Source organism: Rhipicephalus microplus, chromosome X (assembly GCF_043290135.1).
Source record: "Rhipicephalus microplus isolate Deutch F79 chromosome X, USDA_Rmic, whole genome shotgun sequence".
NCBI classification, from domain to species: domain Eukaryota; kingdom Metazoa; phylum Arthropoda; class Arachnida; order Ixodida; family Ixodidae; genus Rhipicephalus; species Rhipicephalus microplus.
In genome coordinates this window covers 49,506,784-49,534,302 of record NC_134710.1, presented here as the reverse complement: position 1 = coordinate 49,534,302, position 27,519 = coordinate 49,506,784, and the positions used below count along the sequence as shown (strand labels likewise).

The 27,519-nt window shown below is 43.7% G+C and overlaps 1 protein-coding gene across 1 annotated transcript; it reads right to left on the bottom strand.

The window, feature by feature from the left end:
• Positions 1 to 509: 509 nt before the first annotated feature.
• LOC119176019 (uncharacterized) lies at positions 510 to 27,519 on the bottom strand. Its single transcript, XM_037427122.2, has 5 exons — positions 26,366 to 27,519; positions 23,452 to 23,554; positions 15,489 to 15,529; positions 9,103 to 9,296; positions 510 to 1,059 (listed from the first exon to the last, which is right to left on the bottom strand). Exons 1-5 carry the CDS (start codon positions 27,368 to 27,370, stop codon positions 876 to 878), a joined length of 1,527 nt encoding a protein of 508 aa, XP_037283019.2. The 5' UTR covers positions 27,371 to 27,519; the 3' UTR covers positions 510 to 875.

Sequence of the window (27,519 nt, the reverse complement as noted above, 5' to 3'; positions counted from 1 at the left end):
ATCCTAAAAAAACATATTCAACACCACTTGCAAAACAGGACTGATGCACCAAAAAGTGTGCGCTAAAGAAAAATCACAGGGACAGGCAAAAGCAGAACAAAATGGCCTCAAAAATGAGCAAAAGAAAGTGCTAAACATGATGGCTTGAAAAAATTTTCAGATGTATAGATGCAATGTGTAAATACATCCTAATATTCTACAGAACATAAAGAAACAAATGGAAATGCCCTAAAGCACCAGAGGGAAATACATTTCTTAATGCAATGTGTATAAAGATTACTTATAAACAAAAAATATTTTAGGATTTTCTTCACCTGCAAAAGGCGCAGGAAATTATATACAAAATGATAGAAATTGCTAATGAATCCCTTAAAGAAAATAAAGAAGAAAGTGCTGGTTCTTTATATAAATGCCTCTTTGATGCCAGCAAATATACTCGAGCAAACGACACAAAAGAATTACTTTCTACAAATGTAAACCACTGCTTAAGCTGGCAATCCAAGTAAGAATGAAAATGTAAAGGTACATGCAGCTCTATAGCATCAACCCATGAAGAAAAATTTTATTAACCTCCAAGCAAGACAGTTGCATCATGCTGTAAGGGCACACAAAAGGCCAATAAAGCACTGGGTTGAAGCAGTAGCTGCACTACTGCAGACCTGAATGAGAGTGGAGCATTCTTTTTGCCCTTGAATTGTATGAACAAAAGTCTCACGGGTTTGTCAACACTCGGGTGTTGCATCAAATCTCTGGAAGAATGCTCAAAAACTAAAAGTCAGAGCAAGAGAGAGTATAACACTATGTTGAAAGATGGCTAGCCCACACTTAGTGTGAGAACACTTCCCACCGATGTTTTAAACCCCTACTCTCCAGGTTTACTCTGAGGGGTGCACCTGGCAGCTCTGTGAGACATCTTCGAGACTGGCTTCACTGCCGCTGCTTACACCGGAAGTGTCAGTTGAATCGCAACGGTTCAATGCGCGTCGAGCAGCAGCCTTCTTTTTGTTTGCTGCCTTCTTTTGGTTTCTGCGACGGCGTGCTAAAACACTTGAATTGGCCCTGCAAAAGATCCACAAGGAGGGCATTGTAAGCTAACTTGACAGCAACATTTCAATGCGACAAATCATAGGAAACCAATTCTTTGCTGCATTTTTTTTGTTTCTGTGACAACGGGCAAGAACACTTGAATCGGCCCTGCAAAAGAGCCACAAAGATGGTACGGTAAGCTAACTTGGCAGCAACATATCAATGCAACATATCAATGCAACAAATGTAAGGAAACCAATGCATGATGTCCTCCATAACTGACAGAAATCGACACGATTCAAGTGGAAGTTCTTTATTGTTTCTTTCTAGATGCAAATGAGCTTGTCTTTCTCACGAAAATAAGTACATCTCAAGAGTGCCGTCGCAAAGGCACTGTCACATGCTGGTCAGAAGAAGCTCGAGAAGGCTTCGACAAATATTTACACAGCCTGCATTCTCTTGCCTAGCAATCAATACATCCACACATAAATGTCAGCTCAATATATTTCTTTTCTGTAATGTACATACAAGCAGTCCATATAGCTTGGGGTCCCAACTAAGCAAAGGGAAAAATCACCGAATTCTGAAACAATTCTTGACTTGTAGCTCAGCGAGCACAGCACTACCCCTCAAAAGAGAATAAAAAGTAACGAAGAAAAAAATTAATTGGCCCCGTATCTGCATGTTTCACTGCAAATGTCGTCGAAAGACAATAGTATTGCTTGTGAAGAGAGTGATCAAAACGTTTATTTGATGTTCTTTGCGAGTAAATCAGTGAATTGTATTCTGGAAGCGCTGCGTTAGAGAGTCTCGATCAGTGCAGCGAAGGCGAATGACACATCGAGGCACATTGGACACGAGCGCCATCTGGCAGTTACCTTCAAAAATGAAAAAAGCCGTGCACGCCCACGGAGAAAGATGCGTGCCTGTCCTGGAGGCTATAAGGTGTAGAACGCAAAGCGACGGGCAGGTGCCACCACCGTGTCGTCTTAGCGAAGGGTTGGAAACACTTGCCTTTTTGAGTATCGCGTTCGTGATAAACGCTACAGTCCTTATAATTATGTGTGCCTTTTCAAGTGTAAAGCCACATATAGAAAATATCGTCGTGTTGTTATGGTGCCTCAGATATGCACAATAATTGCTTTTGAATTCACAATTCCACAAGTATGAACGCTGAAACTTGAGCGATATTGGTGGGCGCTGCGGATGGGTTTGGCCGTTTGATGTATCATTGGGTGCTGTTTAGAATGTCATTAGGGCAAACAGACAGACAAATGTACAGACAGAAAGATAGACGGCGTCGAAAGTCCCCAAGAAAGACGATAGTCTTTAAAAAAAAAATAGACCACGCTTCTACGGAATGGCTGTCATGTGTCAATGAAGCACAGTGACCACAACTAATCAGGAATGGCACTAACAACAACTTTAGTGTGAGTGGAGCAACATTTTACAAAACGAACTAATGAGAAGATGCAAGTTCAACTCCCACTTGTGGCCAGTTTCAGATGCGAAGCAGCTCTGACTAGTTTGTGTAATGCTGTCTCTTCGTACCGATGCGCCGCAGCTGTTGGCACTGTGCCAAGTAGGTCATGCCACTGCTGTAACGCTCCCTTCACAGTGCGCACTGATGTCACTTTCTCCCTCGCCTGGCGCGTGCTCACCGCGGTGCCAGCAGCTGCCACTTCGTCCATTCGCCCGCAACACCTGCTGCGACCGCCACTCGCTACACCGCCGATTCGTCGCTTCATGTGCAATAAACCTGACGTGCCCCGACCGTACGCATTGAAATATATCTGCACATGTCACCCACAAGACCTCAATAGCCCTCGCTTCAAACGAATCTTTCAGCACTCACTTTAGCGCTGTTAAACGCGTGTCGCCACACATGTGCAACGTTGCTGCTTCGCATCCCATCAGGGTTCCCTTCGGGGAGATGGTTCAAGTTTTTTTCTCTTCATACCTCTATTTGCTTTCTTCACGACTACTTTATTTTAAATAAGCTTCATGCTAAACAATTTTTCCTCTGTAATGAGCTTTATGCTAAGCCATTCCTCCTCAGTATTCCCAGATTCTCACTGCGGTTGTGTTCATCAGGCATGGAGCACCTTAGTGTTCTTTCGTCTAATATTATAACTACAGAATTCAACTTTAGAGATCTCTCCAGCATACATTCGACACAAAGGGAGTTAGATGAAGCACCACAGTTTAAAAAAATATGTGCAAGATGCAGAACACAGCCCCTACAATAACGACTTTATGTGGCTTTTGCATAACTTGAAATAATACAAACAAAAGTAAAGAGCAGGCACAAATCCCATGTGAATATATCAATTAGGTTCAAAGAACTCTACATAACATGTCGCAAAGAAAACCAGTAGATTACAAATCCAATCTCATTAAATACTAAGGATTTATTAAGTGAAAAAAAAAACTTGACAGCCCTTTGACTTCTAAAACCTCTGGACCGGGATACATAACAGATGCTAACCCTTTGAGGAGTTTGTTTTTGATAACGTAAAAATATTCAACAAGGTAATTAGAAATCGAATCACTTCAACTGCTGAACTGACAGCCTAGGAAATAGAATTAATGGCAAGAAAACAAAATGTAGATTAGAGGGACAAAGAATTAGACAGCAGGAACATTCGAAATTAAGCCCAATGAATATGGTGGAATTTATCTGGGGAACTTTTGTATCTACCGCGGTTTTGCATCACTGAGATTTCACTATATGTTTAGATAAACGCCTCTTAAATTCATCTACAATAAAATGGGGTAAGTTCGCAAAAAGCCTGGAGTGGATTGAGCTGCTTTGTTGTCAATGCGGCCAGGTCACACATAAAAATTTCAATTTCCGGGAGATTTCCACGACAGCCGTACAAACGGAAGAAAAGGTTGAAATCCGAAAGACCTGGCAGGTATGCTATAGTATGGGGAATATTTTTGTGGAGAACTAAACACCTTGTTTGCGGCAGCACACAGACTCATTACGTGATGGAAGCCATGTTTACATTAGAAAACAAGCGTGCTGAAAAGGAGGTGCTGCCAACGAAATTAAAAGAAAAGAAATGCCTGCTTGCAATGTGAACAATAGTTGTGTTCTACCAACGATTTCCCACAACTGTTTCAGTCTCATGGTGAATAAAGCAGCATGTATTTCAGCAAGGCACAGATGAAAATTATCAGCAAACTAAAGTACTATCTTTTGACACGGGAGCCGGCATGTGCTTCGGTTTTGTAGCTTTTGCAATGCTGTCGAGAAAAGTTGCCACCGAATGTATCGCATTACTTACTTGCTTTTCCGTACTCCGCTCAACATTTTTAGAGAAAGAGAGAGAGAGAGAGAGAGTAAACAGAGTAAAAGCTTATAATGAGTATTTAAGCTGAGAAGAGGTTTTTAAGGCAAAGCTCCTTATGGCGCAACTCGTGCGTCCCCGTTGTGGGTAGCCTCCCCTCGTTAATTCTTGAACCGGCCATAGAGGGTGGTGCTTGTACTATATGCTGAAAAATGCAAATGGTACGACACTAGAGGGTGTTACTTGTATAAAAGAAAGCTTGATGTCACACGTAAGAAAGAAGAGAGAGACGACTGCGCGACTATGATCGCGTGTTATTCGGTGGTGCCGTACGCTAGGGGGCGCTCTATAGTACAATAAAGGCGCCGTTTTTGGTGTGCCCGGGCATTCAGAGGCTCGGCGACGGAGGATGGACAAGGCTGCTGAGCGGCAGGCGTGCATAGCAGCAGCGGCTTGCATTCGAAGAAGGGACCCCGACGAGCGGGCACACGAGGCAGAAGCGCGTTGCGAGGACCCTACAGTGTGACAACGGGAGGCCGAAGCAAGGCGGAAGTGGCATTCAGACCCAGCTTCGCCCCACTCTCCATCATTCACCCGGTGGATATGCTGTAATTTTTAAAAAATTTATTTATTTATATTTTAATATTTATTTTTATCTAAGTTCCTCTGTACTATCGTCACTATTGGACAGTCATGAAGAAAGGATGAAAGGAAAGTTGCACATTCGAGTGAAAAAAAAAAAACTCCCCCGCTGCATTATAGAGGCTCTAGTTACTACATCTCGCTTTGTGTTTGAGAACCAATGCTGAAAAATAAAAAAAACTTGCCAACACATTCTACTTTGCCTTGATAAGTATCAATCACCTTGGCCATGCATTTTAGAGGAACAGAGTTATTTCTTTTTCCATCGACCCCACATATCTCCAGAAATCTATGAAATCTTTGAGCAATTTTAAACAATGATTCAAACCGGTCTTCCAGCGACGAGACGAAAACTTCGGTGAATCAATCAGCAGCTATGTCGCAGCCCTCACAAGTTTGACAGTGGACTGCAACTTTGGTGTACCAGCGGCTACACCTGCGACACTGATTTCGTCACGGGAAGTCAAGCAACCGTTTTACAACGGAACCCAACAATGCTACCACAAGGTGTAAAGCTGAGAGAGATTCGTGTGCAGCATCTGCGATAAACATCTCCAACAAATGCCTCTTTGCTGAAAAGCAGCTGACCTTCCAACGCACTTTAGATGTAGCCCTATCAGCGGAGTGCATCAAGGCAGCAGCAGGGAATCAGAGCTGCAACGAAGTCAGGAGAGGTCAATAAGGCCGTTCCCGATAAGCAAGATGAGAAACCACCTCTCCAAAGCTGTTGCTTCAGATGTGACAGCCGGCACAACCCTTCATGGAGCACATTCAAAACAGCAGAGTGCCATTTTTTCTCAAAAGTGGGTCATATCAGAGACGCCTGCATTAAACCTAAGAAGTAGTAAAAGAAAGCAAGTGAACACACCAAGCAACAGAGGCACAGTGTTAACGCACTTCCTCTGTATGGCGAAGCTGAAAGCAGCGATTCCTGTTACGAGCTGCATGCAGTAAGTGGGCACACACAGTGCCCCAAGTTCCTGGTAGACATAGAAGTGGAACGAAAATCCCTGCAATTTAAAGTAGACGCAGATGCCGCACGCTCCCTGATAAGACAGGAGACCTAAAGCATGGCCACAGAACACCCCTCAACTTTCACGGGAGCCACACGACTTGCGCACTTGGTCGGGGGAAGAACTGCATGTCCTGTGAACCGATCCATGTCGGGTAAAGTTTAAGGCAGATGATTGCGTGGTACTGTTGCTGGCGATGAAAAGAGCTGGATACAACCGCTTGGGACGAGACTGGCTTGCTCCTCTCCATATCCCAGTTCACGGAATCAACCAGGTGGAACATCTAACCGATGAGATCAAGGAAGTCATCTTATGGCACCCAGACATGTTCAGAGAGTATACTGATGGCTACACAGGCCCCATAATTCACCTTGAATTGAAAAAAAGACACCAACACAAAATTTTTTAAGGCTCGCCCTGTGCCTCTTGCCCTGTAGGGGCCGACGAAAGATGAGCTTGACTGCCTGCATCGTCAGGACATCCTCTCACCGATAAAGCATTCCAAATGGGTGATACCGCTGGTTCTCTTTCCGAAGAAAGATGGACCATTATGTGAGTGTGGTAACTACAGGAGCACTGTTAATGCAGCGGCAAAGAAGGCCTCATACCCTCTTCCAACTACAGCAGAGATGTTTGCGAATACGCGTGGTGAAACACTTGTCTCGACATTCGATTTGTACCAAGCATACCAGCACTTGAAAGTTGATGATGAAACAGCAGCACTCCTCACGGTGAACACCACCAAGGGACAGTTTTAATGTGAATCAGCTTTCATTCCGAGTATCCGTCGCACCTGCCATCCTCCAAGGAATAATGAAATTAAGACTGGCCGGCATTTCCTGGGTGAGTGTCTACATTGACGATATGATTATCAGCTGTAAAGGAGCTTGTCAGCATAAACGCTGTCTAGAGCAGGTTTCAACGAGGCTAAGTGAGAGAGGCCTACATCTAAGGCAAGACAAATGCCACTTTGGCATCAGGTCAGTTGAGTTTTTGGGACACTGAATAAATGCCAAAGGGGTGCACGCCCCCAAGAACCAAATTGAGGCCTTAGTTTGGGCACAAAAACCAACTCACAAAACATCTCTTTGAGCATTTCTTCGGCTAATCTCCTTCTACAACCCCTTTCTAGAGAACAGGGCACATGTCGCAGCGAAACTGTACAAGCTGCTGGAAAAAAATGCGTGCTGGAAGTGGGAAGCGCACAACAAAACCGCCCTCGAGGAGCTCAAACACATGGTCCACACTTCCACAGTGCTTGTGCATTACGATGAAACCAAACCTCTTATTTTTTATTTAATTTTATTTAATACATACTGCAGACCTTTAGGTCCAAGCAGGTGGGCAGTTACATGAGGACATAGTCGAAACATCAAGTGGCATAGCGATTGTTTGGGGTGAGTGTTGCATACACATATCTTGTCTGTAGACGCGTCACCATATGGCATGGGGGAGTGCTGGCTCAGGAACACGCTCTTGACCGAGAGACACCCGTAGCATTTGCTTTACGAACATTGGCAAGTGTGGAAAAGAACTATTCTCAGCTTGACAAAGACGGGTTGGCCATTGTATACGGTGTCAGCCACTTTCACAAGTACATTGCTAGACAACAAATAACTGTAATGACAGACCATCAACCACTTACTGGTATCATGGGTTGTTAAAAAAAAACTGCATACAGGCTGCATACATTTGCATACAAGCTGGTGTGGTTTTTACTTAAGCAGGACATCACGGTATAAACTGCAATGGGCAAAACACCAGCCACTCTAACGTTCGGGAGCGACGGTCACTGCGTTCACACAACTTCAGCCCCAGCCGTGCGAGAAAACACAGTCGAACACCAGGGAGTATAACTACCCGAAGGAAATTTCCGCAGGGCAAGCCGTATTCATCTGAAATTCTGGGGGCAGCCCTGCATGGATGGAGGGAACAATAATAGAGAGGCTTGGGCCCAGGTTTTGGATGATTAAATGTGAAACGGGAACGTTTCAAAGGCACCTTTACCATATAAAACCCGGTGTCGACAAAAGTCAGGCAAAAGACCACATGTCAAGCGGGCACGAAGAGCAATGCCAAACAACTCGGCAAGCCACCGTGCCGGCGCCATACATGCTTGATCCACCAGCAGACTTCTTTGTGTCGTCTTGCTTCAGCCTAACAGAAGAGCCAGGGCCACAAGAACCGGTGACCCAGCTGGACACGACAATGGCATCACGTATGCAACAGCGTCATCAACCCCCAGGTCGCTATGGCGAGTATAGTTAAGAGAGAAGGAATGTGATGTTCTACAAGCGAAGCACTGCCATTACCGGCAAATAGGCGTAGTGCCACTCCAAGAGTTCCAAACGCCAGCTTTTGGTCACTCCGCCGGGCGGCCGGAGCGAAAGGAATATTGGGCTAATGTTTTCATGCTGTTTCCCTTCAAGAAGGACACAATTTAAGGATTGCACACTCTGCAAACAGGCGCCGTTTTGCAAAAATAAAGCAGTTTTTAGTAAACAGCCTACAGGGTGTGGCTCATCCTTCAGAACACCACTTAAACAGTGAATATAACACCTTCGAAGATTGAAGACTTATCTTTGCAGAAAGATGATGATTAAACATTTGAATAACCTAGCTGTGCCTGCCATTGAGTAGCCTCTTTCCAATAAGATAGATCTTCAACGTCCTGTCAACGTGTCTGATGCTGCAAATCGATGTATACATATACAATAACATGCTGATATGAAGATACCCTACCATATATATATGGTGCTTCTGTGAGAAAATTGTGCCAGAACAGCCATAGAATTAATTTAGACTGTTGTGGCACAGTACAAAATGAAACTATGCAAATTCATTTTTTGGCTCTACATATTCAAAGGCAAAGTATTCAGCGCATATTCATTTTCAAAAAAAGTAAGTGGGCCTCCGAAGATGTCAATACACTTGAAACATAAAGGTAAGCTGGTGCAGGATCTTTAAAAGTGACGTCACATACACCTTTCATTCTTGTCTGGCTTACCCTTTCCCACGACACAAGTTTTTTTTTTAGACACTTCTCTAGAATCATAACTGATTACTACAACTAGTTACTGCCAGGAATGTATTCTTTTAAAAATGAGGAAATGAAAGAGGTATACCTGTATACAATGTTGGTGACGTGGTTATTGAAGCTAACCGTTTTTTTAGGTTGGACGCTTTCAAGGGAGCTGGCTGGAAGCGAAGTGTCTGAATCAAGGGATAAGGATGACAAAAATTCATCACTTGACTCTGAGATGGTACGTCTCCAGTCGGTGCCATTTTTCAGAATGCCTCGCCTAGACACCTGGGGTATCTACAAAAATTGTGAAAAATCTCAGTTAGCAGCAATATAAATTTTGATACACTATTATTGCCTGCTCAAACTCTGACAATATTACGCAAACTATGACATATAGGCCTCATGTAAGACTGGTAAAGTTCTCTTGCAAGATGCATTGCAGAGTGCAGTCACACACTACAACTCAAAACAAAGGCAAGTCAAATTTCTTGAATTATTAAAACACTATGCAGGAAACATGAGAGCTTGCATTGTCACATTTCTTTCCTTACAAATACTGCTACTGGTATTTATAAATAATGGTCAACTGCCAGAGCGATGACACACTAGGCTTTTGATGCATTGAAAAAGTGCTACTTTACGCAAGACATGTTTAGCAGCATTCCATCGCTGACAAAAAGCATTTCATGGCCATTTTTGCTCCTCAAATCAAAACTCAGTAAATTTTCTTCCTATGTAAAGCAAAAAACTGTTATTAAGTGGAACAAGAGTACAGCCTTTGCACACCCCTTCCCCTGTTCAGAGTGTAGAAACATGCGGCCAATGACTTGTGGTTGGTTATATGTGCTGACAACCCTTCTACAACAGTTGAAGCAATGCACCATCAGCTGCTTCAGCTGGAACTGCAACTTTGAGCTCGAACAAAGCAAGGGCAGAACATAATAATGCAATAGTTGACACACAGTGCTTGTTTCAACCTATGCGAACAAGCACTTAACAGCACGTACTCAGCATGTCACAAATGATAAAAGAAAGCTGCTTCGCCTTTTTTTAACATTGTGAATGTGTCAGAAATTGGAGGATGCTTGAGCTTTGCCTTCAAGAGTAGATTGTGATGGTGTAATTGGGCCTTGTGTGCATCACCTTCAGAACTGCTTACCTGCTTTGGTTCTCAGTGCAGGCCTCAATCATGCCGAAAGGAAATGAACAACTGTGCGTGTAACACTGGCCGTTTTAAAGAATCATTGAATGTGCATTGCCAGCACAGTTGTTAAATGCCCACTGCACTATAATTATTCCTTTTGTGAATCACTGCATAGTGGGCCCGTCGCTGATTCAGAGATGTGACTATCTCTTTTTATAGCCACATCTCTGAATCAGCGACGGGCCCACTATGCGTCCATAGGGCAAAATCCGTGCGGCTGTTCACTTTGTTGATGGTTCTGTTGCTCATAACGAATAAATATGTCTGAGTGCTTCGTAATGGGTGGGCCTTTAAAACACCCACTCACAATTAACATATTTTGATGCTTGGTGCAATTATATGCTTCTGCCATGCAATATAGGGCACGTTAAGAATACACCTTCCACTAAATAACACTCTTACAGTGTTTTTACCCGGTGCAGTTTCAAGAAACAGCGTGCCTATGTAGTAAAACACCTGCTTACCACGCAAGCAGGTGTTCCTGCTTTAGGTGGCCTGTGTTCGAACCTCAGTCGGACCCGAAAACTTTTTTCATTTGTTTCATTTGCATTGTTCTCGATTTTTCACTGGCAACTGACAACGCCCATGCCAACATAGACGCTGGAATTTCTGTCAAAATAGCTCTTGAATGCTACTGCATTCAAAATGACCGTTAAAATGCACTACTGTGGTCGAACATAATCGCACGGTCGTGCACATATACAAAAAGTGCTTCCCTTTCAACTTTTATGCCAAACATCAGTTATGCATTGTGCTTATGAACTCTCAAATACAGATGTGGCTGCTTCCCCTGAAAGTGGTCCACTCTCTAGATGCTTAAACTGCGCAAGAAGACATGAAAGCTTTGCTTTCAGCTGTTATAAATTGTACACACACCCACACACACAACTCTATAACTTCATATCTTCAATTATTGTCATGGGAACATCCTGCTTCCTCGAAAATATTTGCATCACATGACCAGCTCCGTTTGACTCTATCGAAAGTAAATGCGCTCTGGTGTTCGTACCAGTTAAATGCAAGCTCTTGCGATCGTCTTGAATACAGCGTCAACAAAAAGACAAACAATCAATGATAGACAGATATTGCTCGTATCCATTTTAAAAGACTAGGTGTGCAAACACAAAAAAGGAGAGAAGTCAAGACACCACAAATGTCGGCGTTTCTGAAACCTTCCCTTATTTTTTTGCTTGTGTTTGTGCATTGAGTCTTAACATGAATATGTACCAACTAGCTCAGCTCAATGATATTCTATAGCTTGTATGTCTCTGAAATATTTGAACCTTGTCTTTATGTGCTGCTTTAGGTAATCATAATTAATCAATTGGGGCAAATGAATGCCCTTGCAAAGTATATTACACACAATTTTTGACATGGCACAATAAAAAACAATAGCATGTCTTTGTGTTTGCAGGAAGTTCATATGAGAGGGCTTCAAGTTTGTCGCTATGCCCTTTGTCTAAAGTACACTACAAGAGTGAAAGCAGCAGTATTTGTTAATATGGTGAACACTACGACAAGAAAAAAAAATTTAGTGCTCTATATGAAAGCCTTCCTAATGCCAAATTTTGATTGGGTGGGTTAAATGTCAAACCGGTAAATATCACTAGCCAAATACAAAAATACACAATCTTTATCAAAACAACATTATGATGAACTTTCCTTTTGGTGACAATGAAAGATCTATTACCATATTTACTAGCATAATCCTCACACGTTTTTGGCGGAAAATCGATGCAAAGTTGGGAGGTGCGAGAATCACACGAGGAAAACTTTCTGCGAAAATGTACAGAGCGAAAAAGAAAACGAAGTGGCCGCAAATCGGGATTATCACGCCAACAACTAACTGCAAGCTTCGAGAAGTACTCATTAAAACTTACCTCAACAATAAAACCACAGGTTCGATACAAGGCAAAATTTATTTGAGGCACGAAAGGTGCAAGTAAATAGTCAAGAATTAGAAGACCGTATGCAAAGCTCGTGGGCATTGCTGGTGTAGCGTTACGTTCATCACTCAACAGTAGCCCGCAAAAGGTTAGGGTACGACGTCAATATTAGGCTGATGGACATTTAACACAGAATCATCTGCAGTTGCCTTCTGATGAAATAAAGTTATCCATCCCAGTCTTAGGCACACGGAAAACCGAACACATCTTGGTGGCTTTCACCTGCCGTCACCAATAGCGAACACAAAACTCGTCGACTTCGATGGGCCTACCAGTGGCCCTGTTGCCATTGTTTAGTAGATGATCAATCACTTTCAACTTGAAAGCAGCCGTGTAGCTTTGGTATCACCTCATAGCGTAACAAAATTACGGACCCAATGTACAAAACACGCTGCAATGCGCACTTGCCACTTTGGCTTGGCTTGAATCTCCGTGCAATATAATAGAACGCTAGATGCTTAAGAGATGGCGCATCTCAGATGGAGTGCACTATCATTATCAGTTACTGGATCGAGCAGACGACATTATTGCAGCAATTTTCGGGAATGCGATAATTACTCGCGGAAAAAAAGAAATCGTATTTTTATTGGCCGATGTGGGGGTTGCAAGATTTATGCGAGTGTGAGGATTACGCCAGTAAATACGGTAAAATGCAAATATCAGCTTAGATGGTCCCTCTGTTTTTTCGCCATCTATCAACACATTTGAAACTTCCACAAGCAAAAAAGAAGGTCACTGCTTTGCAAATCTTTCTACGGGTAAAACATTACACTTGCACTCTAGCATCCTTTGGAAGAAAAATGCAAGGAGAACATTACTGGGCCTTTGTATTGTCAAACAATCTCACCTTTGCAGCTATAAAAAGGGCAGCAATATTGGACAAGGGGCAGTCAGTTACCTTGTTCTCAAGTGTAGGGTGGTGCAAAGTAAATTTTTAAGTAAGCCCATGTGCACACACACACACACATAAGATCAGCAGCATAAATAAATAACATGTGTAATGTGATTAGTTTATATCTAATATAGTTGGGAAATAAAACCTAGCTGAAAGTGAAGTGGTCAAATGCATAACCTCATCTGGACACTCCCTTTTTTATGCTGCAAGACTTTATTCATAAGCGAACTACAGAAGACAGCCATTATGCAACAGATGGATGAAACTTTCTTGTTACTATAATAAAGCCTCACGTGGCTGCCAACTTGCAAAATTTTGCGAAAAGTCCATTAACCTAAAAATCAAGGAAGTATCAACAAGCCTTGGCTTGTTATGCCTTTTTGCATCTTTTACTATCCTGCAAGGTTCAGATCGCACATCGGATAAGCACAAATATGATACACATACAATTTCACAAAGAAATGTCTTTTGAAAAGCTGTCAGAGATAGTCTCACTAAAACTCTGAGCTAAAGGTTTACCAAATTTGACACCAATAAGACCTTTCTGGAAAAGGCCCCCATACATTTAGTAATAACCAAATGCAAATATCAAAAGCAACATCTAAATCAGATTAGAAATGAAAACACACAAGGTAGATCTCTTAATTTCAATAAAAAGCATGAGAATGCCTAATATTTACACAAAAAGCTTGCACTCCTTTTTGCATGATGTAGTTTCATTTTTCTTCACTTTTTAATGGAGCATTGACATCAAATTTACTCGTGTCAAGATTTCTGCGTCAACGAGTAGCTATCGACCCCCTAGTAGCGATTCACGAACTAAAACGCATCCGTGTGACGAATGAGTATCTGTAATATTGATTAATATATTTGCTATCGAACGCGGTTCAAAATGGGCGGAAAGCCCGCCAAATTGTAGTGCTGGCAGCGCTACCTCGCGACCACGTCGAGGCCGCTGCACAGCTGATGCCACTTTTACAAAAAATGTGACGTCACGCCGGCGTTTCGTCTGCTAGGAGCGCACGTACAGTCAGTCCAGCTGTGTCTTTGAAGGCGTAGACATGCCTCTGTCGCCAACATCGTCGTCCTTGCCGTCGTCGCGGTCAACATCGGCAAGTGATGATGATAGCAACCTGGAATTGGGTATCCCCGCGGTTCCCGACTATCCTTGCTTGACAAACTCCGCGTTAAATGCAATGTATTTACCAGTCCCGGCCATACTGTCAGAGCTCAGGAACACCAACTACGCACCTTATGTCGCGGACGTTTGGCGAGTGAATCGCTGCTTTCAGCTGCAGCAGGGCACACGGTAGGAATAGACCTGGCCTCGAGAAGAGGCCTCCGACTGCCAGGGAAACCCAACCCGTTCACCAACACAGGAGTTACCCTGTAGCAGTTCGCCGCAAAGTGAAGGAAGCAAATGCGGCTACTCTTCCCAGGCGTCCAGTCCCTCTTCCAACCACGCGAACGAAGTTAACCCACTCGCTGCGTTGAGGTTCATGGTTTGGAAAGGCATAAAACGCCACGCACTTCCCGCTTTTTCTGCGCCTCGATGTGCAGGTTCCGCGCCCCGACATTTTTGCACGTATTGTCACTCTGAATGATCGTACTCACACACAGTGAAGCACAACGCAAATCCTTTGATGCAAAACTATGATTCGCACACACGCTTCAATATAGCAAGGAGAGCCACTACAAGGAGAGCCAGGTGAGAGCATGGCTGGGAGTCGGCTCTAAACACACTCAGAGATCGTCAACGTCATCGTTACTAGCGTATCGCGACTCGGGATGGTATTTGTGGAATGTATCACACCAAACACGTAGCACTACTGTCGATGTCGCAGGGCAGTCTATTTTTCGTTTTTTTCTCCTTAGCTTTTCTTCACTATTTGACGTCGAAACAACATAACTTGACGCAATGGACGCCATTCAAATTTGGCCAAGATGACCTATTCATACCAAGTGATTGAATGATGGGCACATTTAGATCTTAAAATTTGATGTCAGTGCTCCTTCAAAGTGGGGGCACAACATAGGTGGATGCCAGAGTAAACAAATATTACTTTTCAAGTGCTAGCCCAAAGGATTTTTTTTTACTTCCCTGCCTCCTTTTGCTTAATAAGTTCTGGTATACACTATAGTGTTAACAAATTACCCACCACACGAAGTGGACACTAAGTTCAACGGCCTAGCATAAAACCTAAAAAAGTTCGGCTGTACACGTGCATTCAGACGGTGCTGGACACAATAACACTTGTGCACTTAAGTTGGAGTGTCTGTCACTGGACCCTATACAGTGAAAACTACTCCAGAGCTCTCTACTATGGCATCCCTTATGACACAATGCACAATTTCAAAGTATTAAGCTCGAAAATTTGATTTTTTTTTGTTATCCTAAAAGCATGATATAACCCCACTAAAAAATTAGTAACAGCACAAACCTGGTATGCAGAAGACTCGGAGAGGGATCGTTGCTGGCGGGCTGAAAAATGATTCATACATAAGTTAATGCAGAAGGATTGTAGATAACTCCATGTTGTCAAAAACATACGGGACAAGCAGCGAAAGGCGGGCTAGTTGGTACATTACTGAAAAGTGGAAAAATAAAGCGTGAGCATAGGACATAAGAATGTGACAAGAGGACAGGCGCTGACTACCAGCTAGAAATTTTATTGAAGAAACCAACTATATATAAATACAGGAAAGCATGAAAGGTTAGGTTACGATTTGAATCATGTGGGTGATGTCATATAGCAGATATCATTATCTAAATGCTTCATTGCTTGTAGTTTTTCTTGTCTCAATCCGATCAGGTGATGGAAATCTACACATAGCTCGCCCTTTAGGAAAATAGCAGAGGCCTCAATTATGTCTTTTGCACACCTTTGTCGATAGCGTCTTAGGAGAGTAACTTCAAACAGGCTAGGGGTGCACCCATGTCTAGCACAATGTATGGCACGATTTCTTTAAAGGGCCATAGAGAGAGAGAGAGAGAGAAATTTAACATTTATTAGTACTTCTTATTAGTCACTAAAGTGAATGGAACCTTTCATCCAGAGCTCCACTGGCTATAGCGGCTCACCAGGCCTGTAAACCTTGTGGTGAGAAAATTGCAATGAAGTGGAATATGCGCACTTTTGCTATGTGAACTTGCTTTCGCAAGAATATTGCAAATTCATGCTATAATAAAATAATTACAGAGGTTAGAACATTAGTTTCAGCTGGTTTCAAATTTTGACGCAGCCTCATCACCCTTCTCTGTCATAAAGAGGGGCAGGCATAGCCCGCTGTTATAACTCCACCCACTTCTGCAACATGACATGACGTTAGCGATACGTCATCGGTGCGCAGCCAACGACCAAACAAGCCCCCCCCCCCCCCCCCCCCCCCTGAGCAGGCGTCGTAGCAGCGGGAAAAGAAAGCGCAGTGCGAGGAGCACTCTTCCTCTAGCGGTAATGAGTTGCCTCTTTATCTCGGAGGTTTTCGTTCTATCAATACTGCTTCTCCAGGAAGTCCCAGGCTCTACAAAATGGCAAAGCAGCACAGGAAAATTAAAATGCAAACTGTGCGGCCGAACTTGCATCACCGCAGGGCCAATGTGCCGTTTCGTAGGACAAAGGACCAATCGACGAGCTCAGTGGTACGTAAAGTTGCCCATAGGCAAGCTTGCGTCGCTGCACGTGCAAAGGGGATAGGTCAGGCGTCGGAATTTCCCCGTCGGCAACTGCTACGCTATAGTTTTACTTATTGTGCTCGAACAGTGTCCGCATGACCTCATTCTGGGCATAGGCTTTCTTGCCCAGAACACAGCCCAGATTGACTGCTCTGATGGAGTTGTACAGCTTGACCTCCTCTTCCTTGCTGACGCCGCAACTTCTGCACCACACCGTTTATGTTCCATGGACTTCGCTTGTCTGTCCCCACAGGTTGCGACAGCTGTTATCCTGATGCCCTCTCCTCCCGTCCAAGACAGCAACTATGTCAAGTTGCCGCTCGCCGACATGACTATGACACGAAATATTGCCCTGCCAAGTGCAATAGTCTGAATACAAGAGAATCTAGCTTGCACACCAGTCATTAATTTTGGATTTTCTACGCCCATGCTTCCCCAGGGCATCGCAATGACAAATCTCTACCCTTTGGAAGAGTATAAGATTTCCTGTTTGGTTACTGCATCTCTATCCGATACCAGCACACCTCTGTCGCTTCATCTTCGTCGACTGCGAACGACATTTCTAAGATGATTGTCCCCGACCTCCTTGAGGAACACACAACAGCTTTTCGTCACCTCCTGTCATCTTATCAGGATGTCTTTGACTTGAAAGACCGGCCTCTGTGACAGACGCCTGTTGTCACCGATTGCACCAACACCGGTGGCGCAAGTCACATTCATAGGAGGCCATAACGTGTCTCCGCTGCAAAAAGGACCATCATACAGAAAGAGGCAGACAAGATGATGAACAAGCACATCGTTGAACCATCGAGTAGCCCGTAGGCATCCCGAGTGGTCTAGGCAAAAAAAAAAAAGGGGGGGGGGGGGGGACAACAACTTACCATCACCTGAACTGGATAACCAAAAAGATGTGCATCTAATGCCCTGCATAGATGACGCCCTTGACTGCCTTTACAGATCGAACCATTTTTCTACAATTGATCTCTATTCAGGCTATTGGCAGATCAGTGTTGCAGAGATGGACTGTGAAAAAACCGCCTTCGTAACACCGAATGGCTTATACCAATTCAAAGTCATGCCTTTTGGACTGTGCAATGTGCCAGCTACATTCGAGCGCATGATAGACTCCCTCTTGCGAGGCTTAAATGGTCAATGGTCAATGTGTTTCTGTTACCTAGACAATGTGATCGTGTTTTCAGCGATTTTTGAAAGCCATTTGCAGTGCCTCAGAACTATCCTCTCAGTGTTTCGCTCTGCTGGCCTTCAGCTGAATTCCTCTAAGTGCCACTTCGATTACCGCGAAGTTACCGTGCTCGGACATCTCGTAAACACCGCAGGAATCCAACCTGACTAAAAATAAATAAATTTCGCACTGCGCAACATTTTTCGATGCCTTCATCGACAAGAATGTCGCAGTTTTATGGGTTTATGCTCATACTTCTGTTGCTTTGTAAAGAAAGCCAACATCGCTCGTCCTCTGATCGACCTTCTTAAGAAGGATACCTCTTTCTTCTGGACATCTCATCAAGAGCGAGCATTCTCTTCCCTTATTGAGCGGCTTACAAGGTCACCGATTCTCTGACACTACGACTCTTCCGCACCCACTAAAGTACGCACTGACATGAGTGGTCATAGTATCAGCGCTGTTCTCGCTCAGCATCAACAGGGTCACAACCGTGTCATCGCCTATGAGAGTTGCCTTCTCTCCACTCCCGAACGCACTCACTCGATAACTGAGCCGGAATGCTTTGCGCTCGTTTGGACTATCGCAAACTTTCGACCGTACTTGTTTGCTCGTCCTTTCCGCGTCGTCATTTGATCACCACGTCCTTTCTTGGTTGTCCTCTTTGAAAGACCCAACTGGATGACTAGTGCGTTGGGCATTGGGTCTACAACAGTATGACTTAACAATAGTGCATAAATCTGGGCGCATGCACAACAATGCTGACTGCCTTTTTTGCAATCCTCTGGATCAACCGGACAACACTAATAGTAACATGGACATCTGTACTCTATCCATATCTGGCTTTCTCCACGTAGGCAGCGAGCAACGACAAGACCCTGTTCTCCACAAATTAAGCCCTAACCGCATGTACGCGATTTCCTAGCGACAGCGACAAATTTGCTCCGTTGCGCCGTCGCGTCACAATTGCTCCAACCGCATGTCGGCGACAAAGTGCCATTGTTGATTGAATGAAAACTATTGCATGAATACCAGTAAATTGCGAATAGAAGTTAAAAAGTTGGTCGATGACAACATGCCAAATTTATTACTGCCTTGTGTGACATAAGGAAGGCACAAAAGCATTTTACGACCTTCTTTTCATGCAATATTTGCTTTAACCACGACAGGCTGCCCAGAAGCGTACGCTACGACAGCTACGGCACACTTCGCAAGATGATTTCGCATTGTAGCAAGCGATCATATTGTCACAAGCTACCATCAGGACATCAAAACAAACCTATAACAAGATTTAAGACAAAATACGGCCGCTCTCTCACTCTCCGCGTGAGACGTGAATGTAAAAAAGATAGTCGATACCTTGCATTCCTTGAAGTAGACGCGGATAACAAGCATCGAGAGCAAATTTCAACCGAAGCAATGATCAGAGGCGCAGCCATATTGCAGGAACGCGCCACACTGGCTTCCGGGCGACAAGCGATCTTTTCTAGTTTTCTAGAAACGCGCGACGCGACTAGCGGCGGCGAAGGATAGGCCTCCGCGACAACAAATCCTGTCGCTCGTCGCTGTCGTTTGATGCTGTCGCAAGGAAATTGCATGCATGTGGTTAGGGCTTTATGGACCACCTAAGCTGCATGCCCACCGACCCTTCTTTCTATATGTTCACATAGCTTGACGGAATTTTATATCGCCGCTATGTTCAGTCCTACGGTACCGTGCTCTTACTAGTCGGTTCCAAGCACCTGCGACTGGCCATGCTCCAAGAATGTCACAACGCTCCTACTGCTGGACAAATGGGCATCACTCGGACTTACGATTGCGTAAAGCACCGCTTCTTCCGCCTACTTTGCCTCCTGCTGGTTTGCTTCAGCCAACTGAAGTCCCAAAAGAACCATTCTCCCGTGAGGGCCTCGACCTACTTGACCCATTCCCTGTTTCTACCAAAGGTAACAAGTGGATTGCTGTCGCGACAGATAATGCAACAAGATACGCCATCGCACGAGCGATACCAACTAGCTGTGCTACAGATGTTGCAGACTTTATACTCCAATACGTTATCCTGCCCCACCGCGCCCCTCGACCGTTACTAACAGATCGTGGCCGTTACTTTTTGTCGAAGGTTGTTGATGACTTGCTCCGCTCCTGTGCCACTGAACACAAGATCGCTATTGCGTACCACCCTCAAATGAACTGGTTCCCCAAGTGACTGAATTGCACTCTAACTGACATATTGTCATGTACATTTCTGACGATCACCATGACTGCGACGTCGCTTTATCATACATAATTTTTGCTTAGAATGCAGCCCGCCAAGAAACCGCCGTATTACCGCCATTTTCCCATTTGTACCGCTGCGACCCTGCTTTATTTATTTATTTATTCATAATACCCTTTGGCCTCGAAGAGCATTGAGTAGGGGGGGGGGTTACAGAAAATTCACCATAAATAAAGCATAAAGATTAAGGAAACTGCATCAAAGAATAAAATGAAGAAAAATTATACAATGGAAGAGAAAAGAACAAGCGCTATAATACATTGTAGTAAAACATCTTTATACAAAAATACTGCTGACATCATTCAACATGTTGCTACCATCTGGTGTCAAATTCTCAATGACCGATTACACCCACGATGCAATCACTTTGGCCGCTCATGCCCGAGAAATTGCTCGTCAACGCGTCACAACATCGCAAGCTTCTCAAAAGCAACGCTACGATCGCCAGCACCGAGACACACAAGTTCCTTCTGGTTCTCTTGTCCTCTTTTGGACGCCCTCACACTGTGTCGGCTTGGCTGAAAAAGTCCTCTGTTGCTACTCTGGTCCGTAAAAGATCTTACGCCAATTGTCTGACGCCACGTACGAGATCACACCAGGCAACAGGTCTTTGCTACCTCACCTCAATAGCGACGTTGTTTATGCGACCGGGCTTAAGCAGTACATACCCGCCTTAACTGATGTGCCATGATTTGCACAGGAATGGAGCTATGCCCACCGGGAGGGTAATGTTGCGGTAAAGAGAATGGGAAAGCTTGCTCAGATTGGAGAAAGATGCGGGGCTTATCGCTGCATTGGCAACTTCTGCAATTGCTGTCAACACACAAACTCTGCACTCGTGCGCCTGTTTTCTTCCCACAACAATATCACTTACACTGCCAGATGTAGACTTGATGAAAAGTCCCCTAGCTCTTTTTCTCAACTGTGAGTCAACCTTTTTCTCATACAAGTACCATGACGCTTCCTGTTCCCACCTTCTGTCTTTCTTGTTCCTCATTGTCTCTTCAAAAGTTTCAACTCCGAATTTTATTCTCTTTTCAAAATGCCAATATTCAAAGTAACTGCCCAATTCAGCCCCACTGCACGTTTGCATGTGGTACAGCAAAGTGCAGTATGTACATTTTCCTTGTTACACTGTGCCATTTTTAGGCGTAAGGTAAAATGTGGGGTAGAAAAAAAATGTCGAGGGTAATGTAGAGTAATTGAGACCATGATGCAGGGCATGTTCAAAAATTGGTTGGCAACAGTGGGATGCACCCTGTGTACACACAGTGGCTAAATAGGAAAGTGTGATGAGCGGCAAGCGGCGCCTACGAAGCACAGTGAAGCCTCTGTGAAGGAGCTACGTGGGTGCGCGCGCAGTCGTTTATACGTTGTTTGCACATTTCTAACAGTTTCATCCGGCACGTTCATCCTTGTTTCTTTTTGTGAGGTGGCACTCTGACACCAATGCTTCTGTGTGCACTCTCATGGCGCGAAAATAAAGTCATTGCTTCATCTCGGGGTGCACTACAGGCTACAAGCCAGCTAAAAAGAAGCATGCGTTGTTCAGCATTCCAAAGGACAAATCTTTGTTTGCGCAGTGACGGAGAGCGATGCCGCGCACCGACAAGCAGCTTCAAGAAAACTCGGCTGTGTGCGAGCTGCACTTCGACAAGAGGTACATCGCCCGGCAGTTCGAGCACACTGTGAACGACGAAATCGTCCGCATTGAAAGGGTTAGGCCCATAGGCGTGGGCAGGATTCCTGTTCAGAAAGGGTAGGAGCGAAGGTTTATTGCAGTGCCCCCCTTCTAGGTGATTGAGGGGGCGACTGCCCCCCTCGTGTGGACGCCTATGGGTAGGCCTTTCAGAGAAGCCCTTCGCATTGGTAAACACCCTTGAAATCACTTTTTCAAAGTGGTTTAGCTACAACAAGACTCACAGTTACAGCTTGGAAGAGCTTGTTTCTTGCTTGCAAAAAAAAAGATGTCACACTGGGCTGTGCACAACATGGTCCAAGCCTCACCAATCAAGTGATCAAGTTTTTTCTGCTCACTCATTTGCGTTTTCACACAGAGGCACTCCAAAAGGAGCGAGCATCTTTCCTTGAAAAGAGGAAGTACCTGAAGCTCAGACGCATCACCTAGTCAAGGGAAACGATGTTCTGTGGTGCGCTTGTGAACTATATGAAACTTTTTTCTTGTGAATAAAAAAAAGCGCGGCCAAATATTAAGAATGCATTGTTGTAAACTGGCAGTGAGTCACTACTCGTAAATGCATTGTACAACCAGTGTGCAGAAAATAAAATAGTTTCATCTAGATACCGCTCGCTATTCTCATCACAGATTTTGATTATTCGTTAGCAGAAGTAGCTATAGCGAGCCATGCTAATTATGAATGATGGGGCTTTATTTACAGATTAGTGCTTGAGGAAACGATTGTTTGCTGTGGAAGGTGCTGCAAGCAATGGCTCACCACTGAGTTCATCGTTACACTTTTCTACCACTTCACATCGATAAAAATGTTTCAGGGCCGTCACGCGCTCACCCTGTCAATATTTCGGTTCAGTCGCGCACTCGCGCAGGCATCCTGTAATTCCACAAGCTAGCATAATTGCTCGGTGGCCATTTGAGATGATCCATGAGCAACAAAATGTATTTTAAACGTTTCACATCGCCCACACGCGTGGTTGATTCCCATCTTTTTGCAGCGCATCACCGCCTTGGGTGACGTGCAAATGTGTGCTAGCGCCACCTGGCAGTTTCCTCCCAAGGCATTATGCACTAGCTGGCGCGTTCATCACACTTTCCTATTCTAGCCACTGTAACACCAAGAGTGGAATAAAGCATTCTTCATGGTATACAAGGCAATGCCTTTTTTTACAGCCTTCGAGAGTGTGGCACTGAAGGACAAGAACCTATTTTTTGACGAGGATGAACATCCCTAACAAATATGGTCAGGTTGAAAGTGCAAGACAAGATCAAGAAACCTTATACTGTTATTTGAGAACAATTCATTTATAAGCATGAAATAATTAAGAGTGAGCTCAAAGACCCCGGTGACACTTTGAGCTTTCCCCTGATAATGCCCTAATGTAGATGTAAAAGAAATAGAAAATGATCCAGTATGTGGGCAATTATTTGGATTATGTGGAGAATGTTTGCATCATGTTCATACTGTTTTTTCCACTCTTCAGTCAAAATGATTAACCTCTGGTAAACAACAACAAAAACAACAACAACAAAGTGATTGTAGTGAATAAGTGCAAAATTTGTTTAAGCTTCTCACTTACCGACAGGTTGGGCCTTTGACACCAAATTGGCCTTGTCTTTCACTTTGTTGTTCTCAGATGATTCAATTGAGTTGCACTTTGAGAACTCAGTCTGCCGGGACAGCTGTATCAGAAATGAAATGGCAAAGTGGCAATTAGGCAACATAGTAACACTTCTCATTCAGATTACTACAGCGTCATCATGAGAATAGATCTGTATATGTCTGGAAAGCCACATTGACATTGTTATTTTTCACCTAATGAATATATTTCTGAAAAAACGAACATTACACTGCTTTTGATACAAATCACTAAAATACATAAAAAAGTAAAAACCAGAAAAAAGTTTATTAGAAATTGTACACACCCAAAATTACACACAGCTTTCTGTAGGTCGTCACCAACATTAGCCTATGTTTTTAGGTTAACCACAGGACTAAAACTTCTGCTAATGATCTCCAATTTATCTTATCTTGTATGAGCTGGCTCTATTTTTTATATTCTAGCAAACTCGCTTAATTTTATAAGGCCAACTGTGAACCTTAAAAGGCATTGGCAAAACCCATGCAACTATGACAGACTGAGCTGGACTTAATAAAAATTGGCCACACGCTAAGCTTACAAAAGTTGTAGAATGAATGTTCATATATAAAAATAACGCTGGCTATGCACTATGGCATACAACAGCTTTTTGCTATAGTTTGTGTAAAGCCAACTAACAAAGCAAAGGCACAAGCACATTGCCAAGCTCAGAGTAGGTCAGCACAAAATTCATGCAAAATTTCAAAGCTCATTTTACATTACACATCAATTTTATATGCCTTAGTGGGACAAAATAAAGCCAGGGCAACTGTGCATCCATCAATAGGATGGAGTTAGCAGAAAGACATGAAACATGAGCTTGGATAATTAGGTAATGTTTTTCTTTATATTTTATACAACATTTTTCGTAAGAAATGTTACCAATGTACTGCAGCCCTCAAAACACATTGAATTCTTCAAGGAGTAGCAAGAGATATCAAAATCCTATCTTGCATGCTTTCTGCTTCTGTTGTTTTAGCCAGTCCACAAAAAAGTTAAGCACCACAAGTGTTAATTGTTAATATAATTCCTGTCACTATTTCATATCTTTGTCCCTCAACTATATGCTGTTTCTCTGCAATGCCTTGCCTAAGGGATAAAATTGGTCATACACCAAGCACAACACTTGATCTCCGACATATTACTTCAATGGTCACAAGAGAAGGGGTAAAGTTATATATTTATTTAATGTGATAAAAATGTGATAAAAATGTGATAAAAAATGATACAAAGACTAACTCAAAGCTCACACTTCGCAAGTTTGTCCCTTTGGGGGGAACCAACCCATAAATTGGTTCGTTTTCTGAAAATTTGAACCCTAGCAAGTAGCTGGGTTCGGAATCTTGTAAATGAAATGGGTAATAATGTTTACATATGGTAACCAAATATACAGGCTGTCGCACACATAAGGGGCAACTCGTTGTACATTATAATACACTCTTTGTTTTATACTATGTGGAACAGCCTGTACATGCTTGAATAATCATGCCCTAAATGGCACACAAACTTTGTGCTGCAATTTCTAAATATATTCATGGTGCTTGACACCATGACTGCAGTGCATAAACTTATGTGCCCAGTACACAAGAAATAATTTTCAAGGAAGATTGAAACAAAAGAAACACATGTACTTCACCAAACACCACCTTAAGAAAACATGATCATAAAAACACTTAGTGCCATGGTTCACCCATGCTCCAAAATTAGCCTTGCTCATTAAAAAAAAACAGTCTTATAAAATATCACCTCTTTTACACAGTGAAATTAACACGCAAAAACTTCCATTTTTGTGAAAGCTTGCCACTTACACCTATGCAATGCAAGCCACCACTTTTTTGTTCTTTCAATGGTCAAGTTGACCACTGTTCTGTTTATCTATAGCAGGATTGGCACCAAGACATGAAACTTTAACCAGTTCGTACTTTTTCCAATCCCAATTAACTTCTCGATCAACACAATGGGAATATTTTTTAGGGAGAGGGGGGGTATTACCAAACACAAGAGTGGTGCAGGGGCATTCGGGGCGGGTGTACCAATCCTTGCTTCAAAAGCGTCCCTGCTCTGATTGTAGTAACTGAACTACGTAAGGCGCTCGTGGCACATGCTGCACATGACTATTTAGTTCGATCTGCAAGAACCACAGTTCAGAAACTGGCGGCTCTTGCTTTATACTTGACAAATGAATTGGAGCCAGACAAACAATAGCAAACACTTCTCCTCAATGCCCACATTGCCAAGAAGTATGCGGAGCAGATTTACACCATCTCATTTGGTTTGCTCTGCTTTCTCGCGAGGAAGAACACACATCCAACATCTACCAAGCAAATACATAAGAAGCTTAGGCGTTGCGCTACAACGTAATGATGAAGCACAAAAAGCACTTGCGACCTATCCTAGTATAAGTGGCCTGTTTCGGGTCGTGTAGAAGAGGTCAACCATCCCGAGCGAGAGCGACTCCATGAAACTTCTACTGAAAACAGATGAACACGAAGTTAAATGGTAAACACGAAGTTTTAATATACTTACGCTATACACATCCAACCATCCTCACCTATTCCCAAACTGCGGCCTAGAGCTGCTTCTTTGAAATAAAGGTTCAATTTATTCATCCTAATTATAGAGCACCATTGTGACTATGTGTTTACTAGAGCTAAACGAAATATTGTTTTTGTGTCATTTAAATCGCAGTACATTAGAAAGCTGATCACCTTACCGGCTCGAGTCTAAGCAAGGAGCTTGTCGACAGCAACGACAGCAACATACTGATTAGGCAAAAGCAACACGTTCGGTGGCCCGCATATTTTGTCAGTCAGAAACGAAACAAAAACCGTAACTAAAATAAAAATAATCTCACCCTTTCCGTCAGAGAGGTTCGCACGGCCTCCGGAGGTTCCAGTTCCAATTCTTGGAGACTATCGAAGTCTGTGCCAACATAAAACGTCTTCCAGGAACCAAATGCGGACTTGTCTTTGTAGAGAAAAAGGAATAATGCCTTCTGGAGGTTGACCACTTTAAATGCGTCACCCAGGGAATTGTTTGCAAACGGAGTTGCCATGGCCACGGTGTTCACTTCTTCGGGTGAGTGGTAGCTGGAGAACACTATTTGAAAAGCCGATTTACAAGCACAAAACGAGCCAGACACAGTAGAGGGATCAGTGGCCACGGTGTAGAACAAAAGCATGAGCATGCCGTCTGACTGTCGCACAAGGAGCCGAGGCAGAGCGCTCGGGGTAGCCGCTCTTTTCTTGACGGCGCAGTCGTGGCGATGCGACGGTTTAATGCAAAGCCGCGATGCTCGCAAAATCATAGGCTCAGCGCACCAATGCTCCATGGCAGCTCCAAAGGATAAATTAGCATAAAGTCGGGGCAACGTGACGACAACCCACCCTTCGAGGCGGCTTAAGTTCGACGAGCCTTTTACAGGAATTGTGCATAGAGAAGAACGGTTCCTTTGACTACGAGTGAATGAAGTACCGCGATAAATGGAATACACGCCCGTAAGGGAATCAGCACACGGGAACCTTTTTTCTACATCCAAGGAGCCACGCGCCTCGTGGACTTCCGTGAGGCGGAAAACACTACCAGATATGAATAGGCGGCCGTCAAGTTGCAAACGCAACTGACTAACACAGTGAATATCCTCACTTCTGGTATCGTCCTCACTCCGTTCGGTGCCGTGAATTGGACGTCTGATGAAAAAACATTTGCTCCAGGGAAACATCGTAATGGCGGGCGTCCCGGCAGTAAGATCTGGGAGCACGAGCCGACCGCCGCAGTCCGTGGTAGTAATCGCATAAGAGCTTGGCCCATTAGCGGCGTTAGGAATAACTCGTGTTGGTGCGCTCATCACATCAGTCATATTGACAGTGCTTTTGATGCTAGTTACGTTTCTTCTATACGACGACGGTTCGATGCAATGCTCGCAAACACGCTTGGTTGCCGCTTGTTTACGTATCTTGTTTTCTCTGCCGCGCTTCTTATTTTTTTTATGCAAGGTTTCTGAGGAAC

What these genes read in the sequence shown, in the direction of transcription:
- LOC119176019 (XM_037427122.2), bottom strand. Translation starts at nt 27,370, where the DNA reads ATGACTGATGTGATGAGCGCACCAACACGAGTTATTCCTAACGCCGCT. An exon ending in GTCAAAGGCCCAACCTGTCG is followed by an intron (nt 15,530 to 23,451) that starts GTAAGTGAGAAG and finishes ATCATTTTTCAG; the next exon opens with CCCGCCAGCAACGATCCCTC. An exon ending in GTCACCAACATTGTATACAG is followed by an intron (nt 1,060 to 9,102) that starts GTATACCTCTTT and finishes GATCTTTTGCAG; the next exon opens with GGCCAATTCAAGTGTTTTAG.